General features: G+C 33.5%; 3 protein-coding genes across 3 annotated transcripts in view; 2 read left to right on the forward strand and 1 right to left on the reverse strand.

The window, feature by feature from the left end:
* LOC130640768 (serine/threonine-protein kinase MRCK alpha-like) overlaps positions 1 to 3,865 on the reverse strand; it is a 29,391-nt gene extending 25,526 nt beyond the window's left edge. Inside the window, exons 1-2 of the mRNA XM_057447311.1 lie at positions 3,325 to 3,865; positions 2,070 to 2,161 (exon numbers count right to left, since the gene is read on the reverse strand). Coding sequence (XP_057303294.1) covers positions 2,070 to 2,161; positions 3,325 to 3,505 — 273 coding nt within the window. The 5' untranslated portion in view covers positions 3,506 to 3,865. The remainder of the gene's footprint in view (positions 1 to 2,069; positions 2,162 to 3,324) is intronic.
* Positions 3,866 to 4,128: 263 nt separating this feature from the next.
* On the forward strand, positions 4,129 to 14,516 carry LOC130640769 (probable serine/threonine-protein kinase DDB_G0276461). The gene is made up of 12 exons (XM_057447313.1): positions 4,129 to 4,209; positions 4,414 to 4,450; positions 7,423 to 7,612; positions 7,848 to 7,891; positions 9,724 to 9,830; positions 10,427 to 10,719; positions 11,301 to 11,394; positions 11,526 to 11,835; positions 11,958 to 12,018; positions 12,714 to 13,168; positions 13,454 to 13,581; positions 13,956 to 14,516. Exons 1-12 carry the CDS (start codon positions 4,193 to 4,195, stop codon positions 14,203 to 14,205), a joined length of 1,986 nt encoding a protein of 661 aa, XP_057303296.1. The 5' UTR covers positions 4,129 to 4,192; the 3' UTR covers positions 14,206 to 14,516.
* A 1,466-nt stretch (positions 14,517 to 15,982) lies between these two features.
* Positions 15,983 to 17,254, forward strand: LOC130640712 (uncharacterized). Its single transcript, XM_057447228.1, has one exon. The coding sequence runs from the start codon at positions 15,983 to 15,985 to the stop codon at positions 17,252 to 17,254; it is 1,272 nt and encodes a 423-aa protein (XP_057303211.1).
* Positions 17,255 to 18,105: the final 851 nt, after the last annotated feature.

Consider the following 18,105-nt stretch of genomic DNA (forward strand, 5'->3'; position numbering starts at 1 on the left):
CTGTGCAAGCTTAGCTGTTTAAGGGATGTGATTTTTTAATTGTCTACCAAAGGCAACATCCAATCTGTCTGATTGCTGTATGGACTGTTTAAATGGAAGTTAGATTTTTTCTTTCTATTGTTCCTGATGAGGCACTGATACCAAATTATGTTTAGTTTTAAAAAGCCCAAGACAAACAGAATCATTGACATGATGAGCAAAGGACTCTCAGAGTTAGTTGCATGGAGATCTCACAGAATCTACTTTAAAGTAATTATAATACACTTATTCAACCTAAATTTTATGCTGCATATATAAACAGTTAAATCAAAGTTGTCAGAAATTTATTTTTTGTGTTCTACCCGAATCTGCGACACAGTTTATGTACTAATCGGTTAACTAGTGCCAATCAGTTACTTTTCGAACAACCACTTGAACTTGTTCTGCAAAATAAACAGTGCTGAACAACTGTTACTGTTGTTTTTGACAGAGTAATAATAGGTTTCATCATAATTCTTGGGAATGTCAGTTTTGAAAATTGTTATTACACTCTAAATGATGATATTCAGACACACTCTATTGTATTTGTGACATTCTCGTACTAAGGGCACTGCTTCATGGTTTTCTGGGACTAGAGCATAATAGACTGGTGTCATCTGCAAAGTGAAAAACATCACTATAGGAAATTACGTTTAGGAGGTCATTAATGTAAATCAAAAACAGCAGTGGTCCAAGGACCGATCCCTGGGGCACCCCATGAAAAAGTTCTTTACTAGTCCTTAGCCCATGAAAAATTCCATGTAGTTCTCTTGTCAGACACATTTCCTGCATTGCTATATGCAGGCCCATCAATAAGGGGAGAGCAATCGCTCTTGCTCACACAAAGACTTGCCCAATTCTAAGAAATGAAAAACTAGCTGAGCCAATAATTACTCCCCCAATTCCACAAAACGTTTGTCTGGCTGAGCAATATCAATTCATCTCACATGGAAATCAATGTTATCATTTTTATTATTTGCAGTAAAAAATAACCCAAATTATATATATATGTAAGAAAGACAAGATAAAATAAGTAAAAAGAATTTTGTAATAAAACGCTTATAAAGTTTAAAAATTATTTATTTCAGTTGCTCGCACAGGCTGACTTATTGTAACCTTGTGCTAGCAATTTATTGCTTGTTTATTATTTGCTTATTGATAGGCTTGTACATGCATTCTTGTTGTAATATTAGTAGTTATTACTATGATAACATGTGCAATTTTAATAACATTTTTGATTTCAAACCTCACGTTTTAAAAATTGGCTCACAGTTAGGAAGCAATTACATTTTTTTGATCATGTAAAATGATCTAAAACATTTAATCCCTATTAATATTATTTTTTCTTTCAATTAGAGCAAAAAATCATGACCAAATTAAGATAAGATCCAAAAGGCTTTGAATAATATATTATTTTTGGTTTCCACTTGTCCATGCATTCGAACAAAACACACATATGTAAAATTAATCTCACAGTTTGTGCATAATTTAATAGTTGATTGCTTGAATCTATTGACATTGATGTCTTTTTAAATCAACATGACATCATAAAAAGGTCCACAAATGACGGTTTACAAAAGAAACAAACAAACAAACAAAGAATTTACAAAGCAACTAGGTTAGTAAAAAGCTTTAAAGGGAATGGCAACCAGAGTTATAATTTCTAAAACTGATTAAATTAACACAGTTGTTGTATTCTTGTAGCAACAAACAAAATGTCAAAAGTGTGAAAATAACAATTTTGTTATTTACACAATGTTATATTTACTTAACATGCATTATTAAAAACTGACAACAGTGTAAGCAAACATTGGGTTTATTATTAAAGAAAATTTTATTATATATGTATATAAAGAGATTGTCACGATGTAACACTATAAAAGTTAATTGAAATCTTCTCACTCCATCCCATACTTCAATCATGTTGCTGAATTATACTTAAAATATTATCTTCGAAAATCTATTTAATAAAAATTTTAGGGCCAGCTAAATAGGATTTTTAAACAGTATAAAATCTATGTCTATTATGTCCAATTTACATATTCACTTACTTCACCAAAAGCACCCCGTCCAATAACATTTAAGGTGTCAAAATCATCACGCTTTAGCCGTAAATGTTTGACTCTTGTAGCAACAGGTTTCACTATAATAAACAAAAAACAGATGCACTTTGTCATTTTTAAAATGCCCTACATTGACTCTAATAGATAAATGTTTGCAGAGGTGAAGCTGTTCTATTACACATTTTAAACAATGTTGTAAGATGAAATTGACCACCCAACTAAGGTATCATATATTGCCATTTATAATATAATATTAAAAGGCAATAAATGCACAAAATGCAAGTCTCATATACATATAGAGAGTCATTTTTTTATTTGATTAGGAGTAAACTAACAACAATCACATATCCAACTGATTATTGCCAATTTGATCTCTGTCACTATGAATATCACTGAAAAATATCACAGATCACTGCCACTATAAATATACATTATCATTATTATCTCTGTAAAACTTTTTAGAAATTGATGAGGTGAGAATTTGAAAAATTGGAGGGGGTTGTCTAGACTTCTATAACTTTGTACACACTGTTCATATTCTAAATAAAACCATAGTATAAAAATATATTATATACAAAACTTTATGACAACACTAGGTGTTTGCATGGTGTACAATGACTTAATGTTATAATTGACAATATATGTAAATAAAATTGATTAGGGTATTATGATTGAAAAATGCTTTTTGCCACCATTGCTTTTTAGAGCCTTAGCTTAGTAGCTAGTTATAACTCTTGGTGGCAATTTATTATTGACCAGTGCATGTTACCATAGTCCGTGGTTAACTCCAGCCATGTGAGGGAAATGGGAAAGATGGCACAATATGTGGGCTATTGGATATTGCATGAAGTTTTTTGATGAGCACAAACCCTAATTGGGCTTGTATAGCTTAAAAGGAGCATTAAATACTGGATGAATCTTTATCTATAGGAGAGAATGGGTCTAATTTAGGTGATTTTATTACGTATGCATACTATGAGAACCCACCAGATCCACAAAATGTTTACTGTTAGATTGGAAAAAGAAGGACAACTGGTCTTTTGTTAGTCCAAGCAATTAATAATCATTTCTTCACTGTTCACAATTTATATTATACTTTTCTGGGGTTCAAAGTCTGGATAACCTCAACAATTCATCTGTTCATTCATTTTGACAGGTGGAGATAGTATGCTAGCGAGAAAAAGTTAATCTAAATTTTTAGTAAAAAAAACAAACTCAACAGGCAATAACATTTCAACCTTACCAATATCAATAAAATCAGTAACATGTTTGTCTCTTTTAAGTAAGGGTGTATTGCATTCATCATATAACACAAGGAGAATATCAAGTAAAGTCTCTACACTGAAAACTTCTCGTTCAATACCAGGTATTTGTGTGTATAATTTCTCTAATTCTTTTAATCTTTTTGCTCCGTTCTCTTCCATGTTTATGTGATAACTAATTTTTTTTAGCTATGACTATTACAGTTCAATATGGAAGCTTCATAGACTTCCATTATCTCCAATTTTAGTCTTTATTCACAAGCGACAAGCGACAACACGGGAATGACGCACACGGGGGTGGTTCCTGTCCTCTTCTTTTGCTATAGAAAGTAAAGTTGTAATATCTACTTAGACTGGGTTTATCGATTTATAATAAAAATAGAGCAAGGTAAATTTAATGTTAGATAAATTGTATTAGTGAGCTTCGAGGAGTTGTATGTAGTATGAAGATCTTGTCTCTCTTTGGTTACTCCTTTCGATGGGGTCAACTTGCTTGCTCACTCCAAACTTCACAGTGTTTTGCTCCTCCTTCTGGGAGGTTAAAAATGGCGGCTGATCACGTGATATATAATGATGGATTTTTTGTGCATTTTAATTCCTGAATTTTTTGTTTGATAAAATAAAAAAGAAAATTATATCTGGGATTCAGGTCAAGTATCATGCTAATTTCTTCCAAGATTTTATTTTTACAGGCACATTTCTTTAACCAGATAAATATTTCAAAAAACCCGTATACAACCCAGCCTGATCGGGATATGCGGCTTTAGGGTTAAAACGAGGGTAAAAACAAAACGAGGCCAAATGAAGGAGAATTTAATAATTGATCTTGATACCTGAACAAAATCAAGTATGGCTGCCCAAGCCAGGTAGGTTGCAGAGAAAACAAATAACCTATGTGCGGAAAACTAAGATTTTGCACGATGTTCAAAAACATTTAAAATTTACAGTTGAATACAATCTCTTAGATATTCTTTAAAGATATCATGGAATTTAAAACAAAGATTTTTAACCATATATTCCATGCTTTTTATCTTAACTAACTAGATACTCTAATATTTTGTTTTTTATAGATCCTATGAAAAAAGTATCTCCTATTCATCACGGCAGGTATGTTATATGTGTAACAGAAATGTATAACTAAGTAAATTTTGTTTGTTCTTTTGTAGATATCAAGAGAAAATGTTCAATATCATAAAGGAAACATGAAAAATCAAGAATAAAAAATATTCTTTTTTGCATGCAAAGTTTTTTATAAATCTTTTAATTTTGCATTGCCTTTTACTTAAAACCATCTTTGCGTAGCTTATTTTGCTTAAAGGTTACATCCCATGACAAAAAAGTTTAGCCATCTAAATCAACTCAAATTAATGTGATGATTAAGAACAAAATAATTATTTTGCTCAAAACTCACAACTTTACCAGATAAAGCTCCTCTATGATTTCGATATGAACCAGCTAGAAGATTTGGAACAGCATTAATATCTATTGCAAAGCTAGCAAAAAGCATACAATTTTCCATATAAAAACAACACAGCATGGCTTTTTATTCAAAAGTTTACTATTGCGTTACAGTATTTCTTGAGAGTTTCGTTTTCTTCACATACTCCACTACGTCACATACCAAAAGTTAGCTCAATTAAATTTAGTGAGTGACAATCAAAACACAGACATACTTTGTATTATATCTTGAATATAAGTATGGGTTTTATGAAAGGACTGTTATATTGTTAAATCCGAACAAATATTGAGTCAATTAAGTAATCATGTTGGATCTATGCCATAAAGTAAGAAGACTCAAAAAAGCTTCAGGTTGATAACAAAGAACAGATGTTTCTCCTGAAGGTCTACCCCCCACCTTCCTTGCCTTTTATGAATTTTAGAAATCAAGTTTAATTTTAAATTTTAATTTTTTGCTAGGTTTCTTTCCAATGTTTTATACTAAGCCTCTCTCTACTAGCTGGTCAAAAACGTGTAGTATTAGGGGTGATGCATGTATAAAGCATGTATCATTTTTTTTCCAAAATCCCATCCTTTTTCTCATATTTAACATCAAAATTGGATAAACCATAATGCGTAAACTTTGTCACTAACTTCATCATGTTATCAGCGTAAACAATGTTAACGTATTTAAAAATATCTTTGGTGTAATATTTAACAATTTGTTTGCCCGCAGGATATTGCAATTGCAGGATACCTTACCTTTCTTTAAAAAATGATGTTTATTCTGCGATTGTGTAGTGCGCTGTGTTTGTGGGATATAGAGACTTCACAGAGTGTGAATAAAGCAATTGTTTTGGCCACTAAAAGAAATATCAGAGAACTCCATAGACACTTTTAATTGCACGCGTCTGCACACACAAATGTTATCCAGGCAAAAGTACAGATTGCTGTTAAAATTATGATTTTCACCTGCAAAGTTATTTTGAACATTTATCTTCTCCTTACTAAATGATTTAAACATTAAGCATTTTTCATTAAGTCTTCTCATTTGTGTCTTCTTGTGGTTTTACAACTTCAAATATTATTCTTAAATAGTATGGTTCTACCATTATTTTTGTTTACATGTATTCATATGAAATATATTATTTTTAAATTCTAAACTGTAATAAAAATGCTTGCATGAGAATTATTTAAATAAAATGTTATGCACTAATTGTATGCATAGAATGTTTTAACATTGCTCATTTGGCATTTTTGCCACAAGTCGTGGTTTATTTTCAATGCAATGCACACGCAAATTCTTATTATAAGGTCATACGTGTGATTCGTAGCAAGTGATCGGATTTTTTTCAATTTGCAAAAATTAATGCTTGCAAACAAAAAAATCTAAAGTTTCAACTTTAGACTTGATGATAAAACGTATCAAGGTAGAATTCTTGAAACTTTTAAGGAAACTCCTGGTCATTTGCAGAAGTTTTATATGCAAATCTTTCATTTGCAAAAGTTTATGTTCACTAAATGCCAAAATCTCTTTTTTCATTCTTAAAACTTTCTGTTTACAAAAGTTTCTACACTTAAACCAAAATGATATCACAGGAATCTAAACGATAATAAAAAACATTTAGAAGAAATTAATTTTTAGAATATACACAAAACAAATAATTCTTCCTCTTGTTTCTTTTTATTCGCTATTATGCAGGGTGTCCATTCTAAGCAATAAACTGAATCAAGCTGAAAAATACATTTTCAGCTAATCTTTGGGTATAACATTTTAAAATGGAACCTGGGACCCTGTCAGCGTTAGAAATTTTATGTTTTTTTTTCCAATGATAAAAACAGTAGTTGCTTGAAGTATCGAATAATCCCTACCATTAGGTAATTGTTTTTGATTTACCATGCCACAAAAAATTGCGTGCATGATTGGCATCAGGCACCGATCGTGTACATTACATTAAATATGGGACTTTTTAACTTCGTATATTTTCAATTTTCACCTACAGAGAAAAAAAATCGTGATCTTTTAGAATTGATTACATCAAAACCTAGGGAAAATGGGCAACTTTGTTTTGCAGGTGTTTTAATGGATTTATTTCAAATAACAAATAATTTAAATATTTTTTTTACTGTGACTCTCATCCACATTTGAATTTCTATTTTAAATATATATTATTGAAAAAATCATCTGTGGAAGACGTGTACACGATTTCGGTGCCCAATTTCACATATATTTTTTTGTTGCCGTGCTTGATTCCAAGTGTACACGTTCGTGTAACATTACTTAAAATACTGAGCCCGATTTATTGTGTACCATAAAAAGGAATCTTTTGTAGTTAACCCTAAAAAAACAGAAATTGTTTGTCATGGTAAACACATTCTCTACCAGAGGTATATTCATAGTTTAGAAATACAAAGATTAAACATACCTTTACATGTGTATATAACTAAAAAGTTTTGTCGATCTAATGAACAACAACATCAGTAAAAATATAAAAAATTAAAGTTAAATTTGTTTACAAAGACACTCCTAACTTTCAATGATAAATTTACACGCTACATATTTAAAATGTCATGATTTTTTTTAAAATATGTTGAATTCAACAAATTTTAATTATCACATCTGATTTTCTTCTTAATTTTAGGTTGATGACAAGTACATTCCTAAAAATCACCGTCACTCAAATCATCAGCCATCAAGCCGTGATTCATCACCTTACAGAAATAAGTTAAACCATCATTCTTCACCTAACGGTAGAAAACGTCCATATGATTCGCCATCATCTGTTTCCTCTAAACATTCAAACTCACCTTACGAAGTCTCACGAAAGAAAGGTACTGCAAGAATTTATTAAAACTTGAAATGAAAGAAAAATGTTTATGAGCATTGATATAAACATTTTCCTCTCATTTTGCTGCACTGTGATTTATATGCACTAAAATTGGTCTGCAAAGTAGTCATGGCCTACAAGATTTGTATGTTTTTAAATACACTGATCAGAAAATCAATCTGCTTTGGCATTTCTTATAGCTTGTGACAACTTGACATTCATAATTTTTTCTCCATTAGATAGAGGAATGAACAATCCTGTCAAATCTTCCAACACTCAACAAGTAAGTTAAAGTGGCTATGATTTTTTTTTTAAATTTTTGACAAATTCCAATTTATAAGTATGCCAATTTATTTTTAGTTGCTAAATGAAAATTACATTGTTTTAAGGATAATAAGGAATTTTAAAAAAACTTTCAGTTAAACAAATCAGGCCTTGTCATTTAATTCTCTTAAAGGTAACCCGAGGTATAAAATGATGTTGGGCTTATATTACAGAGTTAAAAAAGTTGTTTAAAGATTTTCAGATTTAATTATGTTGTATAAATTATGATGTCGTATTTAAATAATATCAAATTTTGATATTTTCTGTCATCAGTAATTTTAGACCTGTTAAGGGATATGAATTCAAACTTTATTAATGCATTGATAGTATAAAGGTAAATTGATTAACATAAATTTTTTTGAGAAAATGATACTTGTTTGCTCGTCCTAGGCCCCCTAAAAAGACGACTCTATAACTTGGGATCTGCATGTCGGTTTGCAATTAAATTTTGTGAGTGAGCATAAAGGCCTATACAAGCTGAGAATTAATGAATGAATAAAATAAACATTTAAGTTTACTAGGAGATAAATACATTATTGATTAAAAATTATGCCCTAGTAAACCCCAGAAACTGCCAAAGTTAGAAGAGCTAGAAGTATGACAGCCACCGTGGACAATACAAAACAGACAACTTACACAGACAGCACTGCAAAACCAGACATACAAGCGAAAAAATGTGAAAATATTGCAATTGCAAATCCCAAGAACAAAAGTGGTGTGAAAGTGATTGCGAACAATAAAAATTAATCTAAGCAGTAACGCCATAAGTTCAATAGTTTTATTGTTAAAAAAAGATTTACACAATAAATCCATAATAAATTTGCCAATATTTTTTATTTGAAAGAGTTTGTTATTTATGGTTATTTATGGTATGCATTTAATGTTTTTGTTTTATTTAAAAAAATTTGATGAGACGTTCCTACTTCCATTTTACAAGAAAATAATTTGAAACTGTGAACTTTGTTTTTTTAGTTCCTAAAGTGCAGGGCATTTACATTTTTAAGCAGAATGAAACGTACTGCCCATCATGGTGTCAATTCACACAAAAGCATTAATTAGGTTTCCTTGACCTTAAATTTGTTGCAATAAATCACTTAAATAGTTAAGGACAAAGGCCAAGAAGAGAATGATTGTGTAGCAGTTGTTTATTTATTTTAAGTAATACTTCTTTTGTTTTTGTATAAAGACCTTTTCAACGTTTCCCTATGGCCATCAAAAATCTTCAGAAATTAAATAAATGCATCAGGGAATTAATTAGAGACTTTATGCATTTAATGCATGCTTTTCAAAACAGTAAGGTACAGTTGTCAAATCAAGTTGTCAAATCAAGTTTATAAATAATATGCTAAATAACTTTCATCATCCTTAGTTAGTTTCAGGACAGAGAAAAGTTAAGAAATTTCACACTTGTTATCATGGCAACTCCTTGGTTAACAGGTCATCAGAAAAAAATATTTTTACATATTTTCTAGCCCCCTGTCTTTCCCATCCCAAAGCTTCCAATAAAATTCAATTCACACTAAATCACAATACCCCATTGAAAAACTATCAAAACACTTGTATGGAGCTTTTGCATGTGTGATTTGTTGTCACAATTGCACTTGCATGATGGCTTTACATTTTATTAATTTTCTTGTATAGCCATGTAGGTGGCGTGCAGTACAACAAGTTTTTTTCATTTATTAAGTTACGCTCTTTAGCATAAAATTTTTGTGCAGGTCAAAAAGCCAAACATTACTCTATAATGTAAAGATATTTCTGCTAACTGTATGATTTTCTGTTAATTTTTAGATTGACAGTGATTGGTCACAACATGTTAGTTCTTCTGGTAAAGTATATTACTATAATAGGCGAACAGAAGAATCACAGTGGGAAGTACCAAAAGACTGGATAGATAGGTAAGTATAAATATTTGTTTCTAAGAAGTCATGTGTAGTGGAATGTGTAATTTGACATAAATATCAAGATTTTAAAGAAGAAAAGAATTTCGAAGCAAGAAGAGTCAAATTTCCACGTTTTAAAATGCCAAAAAATTATGAATTCTCATATGGTGACACAAACAGTGTTTGTGTTGATCTTATTGACACTAGCACTAAGGCACACAAATCAGTATGTTTTATAGGCCTGGTTGTGAATGGTTGGGCGATCAAACTTCTACACCCCCACGCATGGCACTATTTTTTTTAGGCATCGAACGATAATTGTCATTTTCACAAACCCGCTAGCGATTGCTAACAGCACTGTTACTAGGCAACAGTTCTGCTAACAATCACTTATGGGTTTTTTGAAAATTGACACTAGTTACTAGGCAACAGTGCTGTTAACGATCACTTACGGTTTGTGAAAATTGACAATTATCATTCGATGATTTCACTATTTTGGCTCACAGGAATAAATCAACAAGTTTGAACAAATAGTGTTCTCCTAAAAAAATCTCCTTAATTTATGCATTTCAGTGGCCACCCCAACCTTAACGAAATTTAAATTTTTTTAGACAAAAGGAAACGAAGAATATTCAACGAAATAACCATTTTTCAAGAGACACACGAACCAGTAATAGTAATAATAAAAACTTTTCTCAAAACGATAAAATAAATAAAGACACACGAGATAACAGAAGTTATAAATTACCTCCCGATAAGAATTTTGCAAGGGATTACAAAGATAATAGAAATAATAGAGACAAAGTTGAAAGCTGGAATAATCGAGATCGTGAGAGAGATAGGGATTCGAGAAACAGTCGAGATTTAAAAGACTATTTTGATGGTAAATATAAATCAAGTTCAGGTAAATAAAGAAAAATATATATATATATATATTTATTTATGTAACTTTTGTTTGGTAAATAATGTTTTTTAAGCTCATATATCCTGGTTTATCTTACGCTGTCAGGTCTTTTAAGAAACTTGTGGAAAAACATGTGTGGTTGGTGGAACTGTTGAGATATAAACCGATCGGTTTATATCTCAACAGTTCCACCAACCACACATGTTTACAATATAAAAAGATCATTACAATATAAAAAGTAGTTTCTTTAGAATTATCAAAACGGTAATTATACCAGTATTATCAGCAAAGTGTCAACAACAATAAATACAACCTGCTACTAAATAGGAAGTTTTAAGTAACCAACTTGTTAACACTTGATAAACTGGAATTTTGTTTTTTTGTGTGATTTATGTAGTTTACTTACTGGAAGTATAATTTATTATAATATGTATTAAGTATAAATGAAAAAGCCTCCTAATTATGTTTCAACTGTAAGAAAGAGAGAAAAACTTGATTGGTTAAAACTTAACTAATTTATGTACTCTTTCACCCCTCAGGGTTTGTCCTGCTGTTCGTACCACCTCTTTATCTTTTTACAGGTTCTTCTTCACAAAGAGATACAAAATACAATTCACTGAGTGTTAAAACTCATGGACAGTCTACTCCTTTATCTTCTTCCACTTCTCTGAATCGGTAAACAAATTTTTTGTAATGTTTTATGTTGTTTTGTTGAATTCTACCTGGTAAAATTGCCTTGCAGTTTCAAGATTTTATGCCTTAAGTTTATAATCTAAGTAGCCGACATTTTATCCTAATACTAATAGCTCGTATCGTGGCACTCCAGACCAAATTAATGGTGTTTATGATGTTCTCCAAGACATTTCACCGCCTGGCACTCCCACAAACGATGATGTCATAAACATTTCCAATATATCACCTGCTCCAGTGTACACGCCGCATGGTTGTTCGCCTCTGCTAAACTCCTCAAATTCAATCATGCCGCTACCCACCACTCCTTGCACACCATTGTTGTCACCTGTTGTTTTAAATGCAGCTGTCGTGGGGCAACTCCCTGCACCATTTCTTCATCCGTTGCAACAAGCGTTATTGCTGCAGCAACAGCAAATTCCAGTGGTATGATTAAATGTTGCATTATTTTAAAAAAGAATTTAAAATTCTCAAAGCATGAAGCAGTCATGACAAAGAACAAAAAGAGCTTCTTTATAATTTTCATATTTTTCTTTTCTACTTTATAGAATAAGGATATGTATGGCTCTCCAAAATTACCAACTGTGAAAAATCATTTTGCTGATACAGGTATGCAATCAATCAACTTAAAATACTTATTCTTGTGTTGTTGTTTATTCTTTCTTATTATTACCTGACTGATACAAAAATCCAGTTGGTTTGAAAAAATCCGATGATTTAATTGGTTTACGTCTTATTTTAACCAGTAGAGACCTGTTGAAGCCATACTAACCGGTTTTGGGAGCCATTATAAAAATGGTAACATAAAAACGTAAACAAATTAAAAACATTTTCATAGAACACAAAAAATATAAAAGAGGCTCACTTAATACCATCTTTTCGTTTCAATTCACATAAACAATGATTCGAATTTGTTTTGTGTACTTACAAATTTTTAAAATCGAACGATCTTAAATTCGAAAAGTATCAAAATCGAACATGCGTTTTTTTCTTCCTTGTTGCCTGAAAATAGCAACTTAACTATAGCTTTGTTTGTTTGTTCAGAAAGGAATATTTATTTGCAGACCAGATACAGTCAGGTAATAAAACGGATACTGACCGGTTTTGATGGTTGCACTGTAAAATGCAATACCCTTGGTCAAGGGCACAGACCTCGCAAGTTTGGTCTGTACTTTTGACCTCGGGCTTTGTGATTTTACAGTACAACATCCAAACCGGTCATTATCCGTTAATTACTGCTTCGTATTTTGTATTATTTTGTTGTTTCTGCTGAAATCCTGACGTTATTTCTCCTCTTTGTACAGGTTCTGCTTCTTCATCACCACGTCTTTCTTCTTCTTTTCACCAAAAGTCGTCACCTCTACATTCATCACGTAGCAACAGTAGCTCTACGCCTCCGCCTCCACCGCCGCCACCGAAAGTTCAACATTTGGAATCCAGAGAGGGCGGGAGAAATAAACTCGATCGATATCATCGAAACAACTCTAGCTTTGATGCTAGATCCGAGCACCACTCGCCGCGGAATGATCTTCAAAATAGATCGAAATCTTTTGACTGTCGCAGTGATGACACTTCTTTGAAACCAAAATCCAGTGAGACGAGATACAACTCGGAAAGAAGTCTGAAAAAGCAACAACAGAAAAAAGACAACGAGCTGACGTTTCCGGAATTACCAAGTGTCGATCATCATTTTGTGAACTACACACATTTTCTTGGTGATTTTGCTTCTGCATTTTCGGGTAGTGTGGTTGAAAAACAGGTTAGTATACCTGTAGTGTTACTTTCCCTTAGATAAGCCTACTTACTTGTATAGCGTAGGGGGAGTGGTTAGTTGTCTTCTTTGTTAGTTGGCCTTTTTTGTTAATGGTTCCCTAACTTAAAAATTGGAACTATTACGTTATTGCAATTAATACCACAACCTAAAGAATTTGTACAGTTACCTCAAACTCTCTGGGAACGACCAAATATAATTTTTAAAGAGGGTAGAGTTTTGTTTTATTTATTCGTTGTTGCTGTTGAGCTTTTTGTTTATATATCTGCTTAGGTGTCAGCTGTTTGGGACGAAACAATGGGTTATCTTCACGCTGACGGCTGCCAAACCAAACACAGACTCTTTATGGCAAGAAATGATAGCGATCTTCAAGAGTTGAAGTTTGATGTCTCATCTAACTGGTAAGTTAAGACTTTATGGGTTTTAAGTTTTTTTAACTCACTCTTCGTATCTGGGTTTGTATATTTCAGATGCCTTAAACTCTCCATTCATTGATCTCGAGTGTTTTAACTAGTTATGGGTGCTATCGTCTCCGTGTAGTTATTGAATGTAGATTTTGGTTTTATTAAGACAAGAAGGGTGTTTTAGGGATTTACAGGTGTAAACATCATTTTGTCGTTCATTCTTCACCAATAAGACATTAGTATTTATGCTAGTCGGCCTGTTACACGACTCAACAAATTGCGGGTATTATTAAAATAGGGACTTCATACCTCTTGCGAAATCTGTTGGGAATATGTGCAGAAAATTGGACATTGTATTGTCTTTTTTTTAGGAATGGAGCGTTAAACACAGTACTTGTTAAAGTGGAGAGTTTGCAAGATTCCAGTATGACGTCATCAGAGTCTCGCTCTCGAGATCACAAACCAACGCCAATGCCTCGCAAACAAAAATACGACACAAGCATTGACGCAAATGGAATCGAGAACGAAAATAAATCGAATTCGTCGGTAAATCCAGAGCGTCATGAAGAATTGGTCGACGACAAGTTACCGAATGTGAATGACTCCAGAACGATTAGGTGACAAAAAAATTGTCTGTTCTTTCGTCTGGTAGATTGTTTAAAAAATGTTGTTTATTTTTTGATACGTTTTTTCTTGTTGTAACTTATCTGATCTTGTTCTTTCTCATCGGATTTTTGGTTTACTTTTTCTGACGCGAGCAAACGAATATTCTTAATTTTATTCAAGAACTGTGCCTTGGTTTTCTTATCAGGAATGAGACGAATTTTTTTATGAATGCTTAGCTGTTTGTTGACTGTTTTGTAAGAAGCCTGTACATACGAGTAACATTTATTCTGTTCAATGAAATAAATCAATCAAAGGAAATGTATGCATATGTTGTTGTGGTTTTGTTTTTCTTTTGTTTCATCAGCAACCCGATTTTTGGGGGTGAAGGCTCGGATAGGCTAAGGGTAGAGAGTCTGTTTCGGCTTTCGAGTTATTTGCTGTGTTGATGAGTACCTATTTGATCACCGACAGTAAACCCTGTCATTACATATGTTGTTTCGGGGAAGGCCTTCACCAGCAAACCCCGCCATTACACATATGTTGTTTCGGGGAAGGCTTTCACCAAAGCTTTTGAAGAGAGAAAATGTGCAGCGGATGGACAAGGCTAAGCAAGTTGCTTATTTTTCGCCAAATTCGAAGACTGAACTTGCAAATGAGTTGCCTATATAGCAAGCGGTAGATATTTGATATGTCCAATGACAGCAAATGCCACTGACTTTAGAGAGGACCTAGCAAGCTCTTGGAAAGCTCAGAAAGCAAAAAATTTTACCTAAATCTGTTAACATGTTGCTTCTATCTATTTTTATTAGGCATGATTAAACAAAATGAGCATGTGTGTAATGATGTACACTTTTTTTTTGGTCAAACGCGATAGCAAAGTGACCTATGAATTAGGGTCCGTTTGTCCGTCCCTTTGTATCACAGCAGGAGCATTTCTCTGGATCCGTTCATTAGATTTTTTTTAATTTTGCACCAAGTTACTTATCGATAAATGCTAAAAAGTGACGATTTTGGATTTTCAAAAGAAATCATAGTGGCGGCAAAATCAACAGAATTCGGGCCAAAATGAGTTTTTTTCAAGTGTTTCTTGAAGAAATGCTATTACATTTTTGTCTGAATGGCTTAAATGTAAAAACAGACCATTATCCACTTAAGTTATTTTGGTCACACATCTGGCAAGACTTTTAAAAATAGCTAAAAATATGGTTCCCCATTTTCCTAAAATTTATCTGTTTCCTTTTATATAGACGAACTACCTGAACAACCTGAAAATTTTAGTTGATTTCAATGTTTGAAAAAAAAAATTATGTTGTTTGGCAACAAGCCTTACTGCCCGCCCCTATTAACGGGATAACTAGTGTAGACAAAAAGGTCCATCGTTTTTTCTGTCATGCATGTCTAGTTATTATTTTCAGGATGGCTTTTAGACCGATTCTTTTGCTTTGTGGTATTTTGCGGACCAGAATATATGAAAACCAAACTTCATGTACTTCCTACGTACATATAAAATTTTTAAAGTGACTTGTACATATTGTTTATATTTTAATAATCACGTGACTTGTAACATTTTTACTTTTGAAATTTTTACTTGTTGCGTTAAGCTAAGGCGCCACGAGGAACATTTTCATGCGCGTGCTATGCAACATGTCCCATAGCATGCGCATGAAAATGTTTCTCGTGGCGCCACATCTTATTTGCTGCAAGATTATTTCGAAAATCGAAGTTAAAAAATCATGCTCAAAGGGTATACCGTATCCTTAAGTTTTTTATTGAGTTCATGTGTGATTAAAATATGGCAGGAATAAACAGAGAAGTTATTTTAGCTTTACTTTTGTTGGACGAAGAAGAAGAGGAAGATCGTGAAGAACCACCAAGAAATTGCTGGGTGCAACCGTGGCTTGGGAATAGAGAGTGTCTTGGCGCTTTTCATACAATCTTCAACGAAATAAAAAACGATGAGAAGAAATGTAGAGGGTATATACGTATGAATAACGCTCAATTCGAATACCTAGTCGGTCTTCTTTCTGAGGATTTGCAGAAACAAGATACAAATATGAGGAATTCTATCACACCAGCTGAGCTCGTTTGCGTGGCCCTACGTTACTTAGCGACTGGTGAGACTTTCAGGTCTTTAGAATTTCAATTCAGAGTGTCAAGAAAAAGAATTTCAGCAGCTGTTATGGAGGTATCTGAAGCTATCATAAAGAGGTTGGGTCCAACCTTCCTTTCAACTCCGAAAACACAGGGGGAATGGCTAGATATCTCCAGAAAGTTCAATGAGCGTTGGAACTTCCCAAATGGATTAGGTGCTCTCGATGGGAAGCATATCGTCATTCAGCAGCCCCCAAATTCAGGGTCTCATTACCGAAACTATAAAGGGACAGACAGTGTAGTGCTCATGGCTCTTGTCGGGCCAGAATATGAGTTTCTTTATGTGGAAGTTGGAGCGAACGGTAGAAATTCTGATGGAGGTATATGGGACCAATGTAATTTAAAGAAGGCGCTAGACAGTGGATCGCTAAATTTACCAGAGGTTTGCAATTTACCAGGTCGAAACAACAAAGTGCCGTATGTGATAACAGGAGATGATGCGTTTCCTCTTAAGAATTACCTGATGAAGCCTTATCCACAAAAAAATCTGACAGTAAACAAACGCATCTTCAATTATCGACTGTCACGAAAGAGAAGAATTTCTGAAAACGGATTTGGGATATTGGCAAATCGGTGGCGCATTTTTCGTCGACCTATAAACTTAGAACCAGAAAAGGTTTCTACCATCACAATGGCAACAGTGGCATTGCATAACTGGCAGAGAAGCAAAAGTTCTGTGGGCAAAATTGAGCTACCAATTGGTCTTGTCGACCGAGAGAATGAGCGTGGTGAAATTATCGAAGGTGCTTGGAGAGAAGATACTCCTACTGGCACATGGTTTTCACTGTCCAATGACATTTACGGCAATCGATCTAGTAATCAAGCCAAAGCAATAAGAGACGAGTTCACGGAGTATTTCGTAATGGAAGGTGCTGTACGCTGGCAGTGGCATTGCGCTAGAGTTGACATTTAATTTTATTTTTTGCGAGGATAAATAAAAAATGATAAGATTTACTGAACGTTTAATATATTTTTCTGATTTATTTTACTCCAGAAAATGTCTGCCAACCATAACGTAACGTATCAAAACGTATCGTTCGAACAGGATGAATTTGCGGGTGAATACGGCTGATTTTGAGAAGGTAGAGGTGGCGATTGCAGCATACCAGTATATGTATTTGCCATGGGATATGATGGGGTGTATGGAGTAAACGTTGAAGCTGCGAACATACGAGCATGATGGTTGGTAGGCATAGATTGGTGTTGTTTCTGCTCTTCATACTCGAAAAAAATATCCATGATTTTTTTCTTCAACCTTGGCCAATCTTTTAGTTTGCACTGGACCAAACTGTCGGCCACTGTACTTCCAAAAATTTGGGCACGTTTTTCGACAGCAGATTGCGCTTCGCATCCATATGTAGAAGCTTGTTGCGGCCGGATTTCATGGTGATCAGCCCTTTGTGTGATGGAAGTTGTCAACGCTTTCCACAGTTCGGCTTTGGCACACTTCTCCTCCGTCATCTTCTTCTCCCGTCGTTTTTTAGGAGCAGGGGTACGTGGTTCATCCTCGTTCATTGTATCGACGGTCTCATCCATATCGCAAGTAATCTCAACGAAATCCATTTGATTATAATGGTCCCAGGTAGAAAAATATGCTTCGTTTACACCTGCACCAGAGGATCTTGATCCAATCTCCCTATTGCGCTCACTTCTATACTTTGTCAATGCGTTATGCCATGACGTTTTGAGCTCGTTTACGGTATACTTCCCATCAAAACGCTCACTCAGTTTGACCATCAGAGCTTCGCGCAACACTCTGTCTCT

This window comes from Hydractinia symbiolongicarpus, chromosome 4 (assembly GCF_029227915.1).
Source record: "Hydractinia symbiolongicarpus strain clone_291-10 chromosome 4, HSymV2.1, whole genome shotgun sequence".
Classification (NCBI taxonomy): Eukaryota; Metazoa; Cnidaria; class Hydrozoa; order Anthoathecata; family Hydractiniidae; genus Hydractinia; species Hydractinia symbiolongicarpus.

Coding starts and splice junctions, on each gene's coding strand:
- LOC130640769 (XM_057447313.1), top strand. Junction 4,451..7,422: donor TCTCCTATTCATCACGGCAG/GTATGTTATATG, acceptor TCTTAATTTTAG/GTTGATGACAAGTACATTCC. Junction 13,169..13,453: donor GTAGTGTGGTTGAAAAACAG/GTTAGTATACCT, acceptor ATATCTGCTTAG/GTGTCAGCTGTTTGGGACGA.
- LOC130640712 (XM_057447228.1), top strand. CDS start 15,983: ATGGCAGGAATAAACAGAGAAGTTATTTTAGCTTTACTTTTGTTGGAC.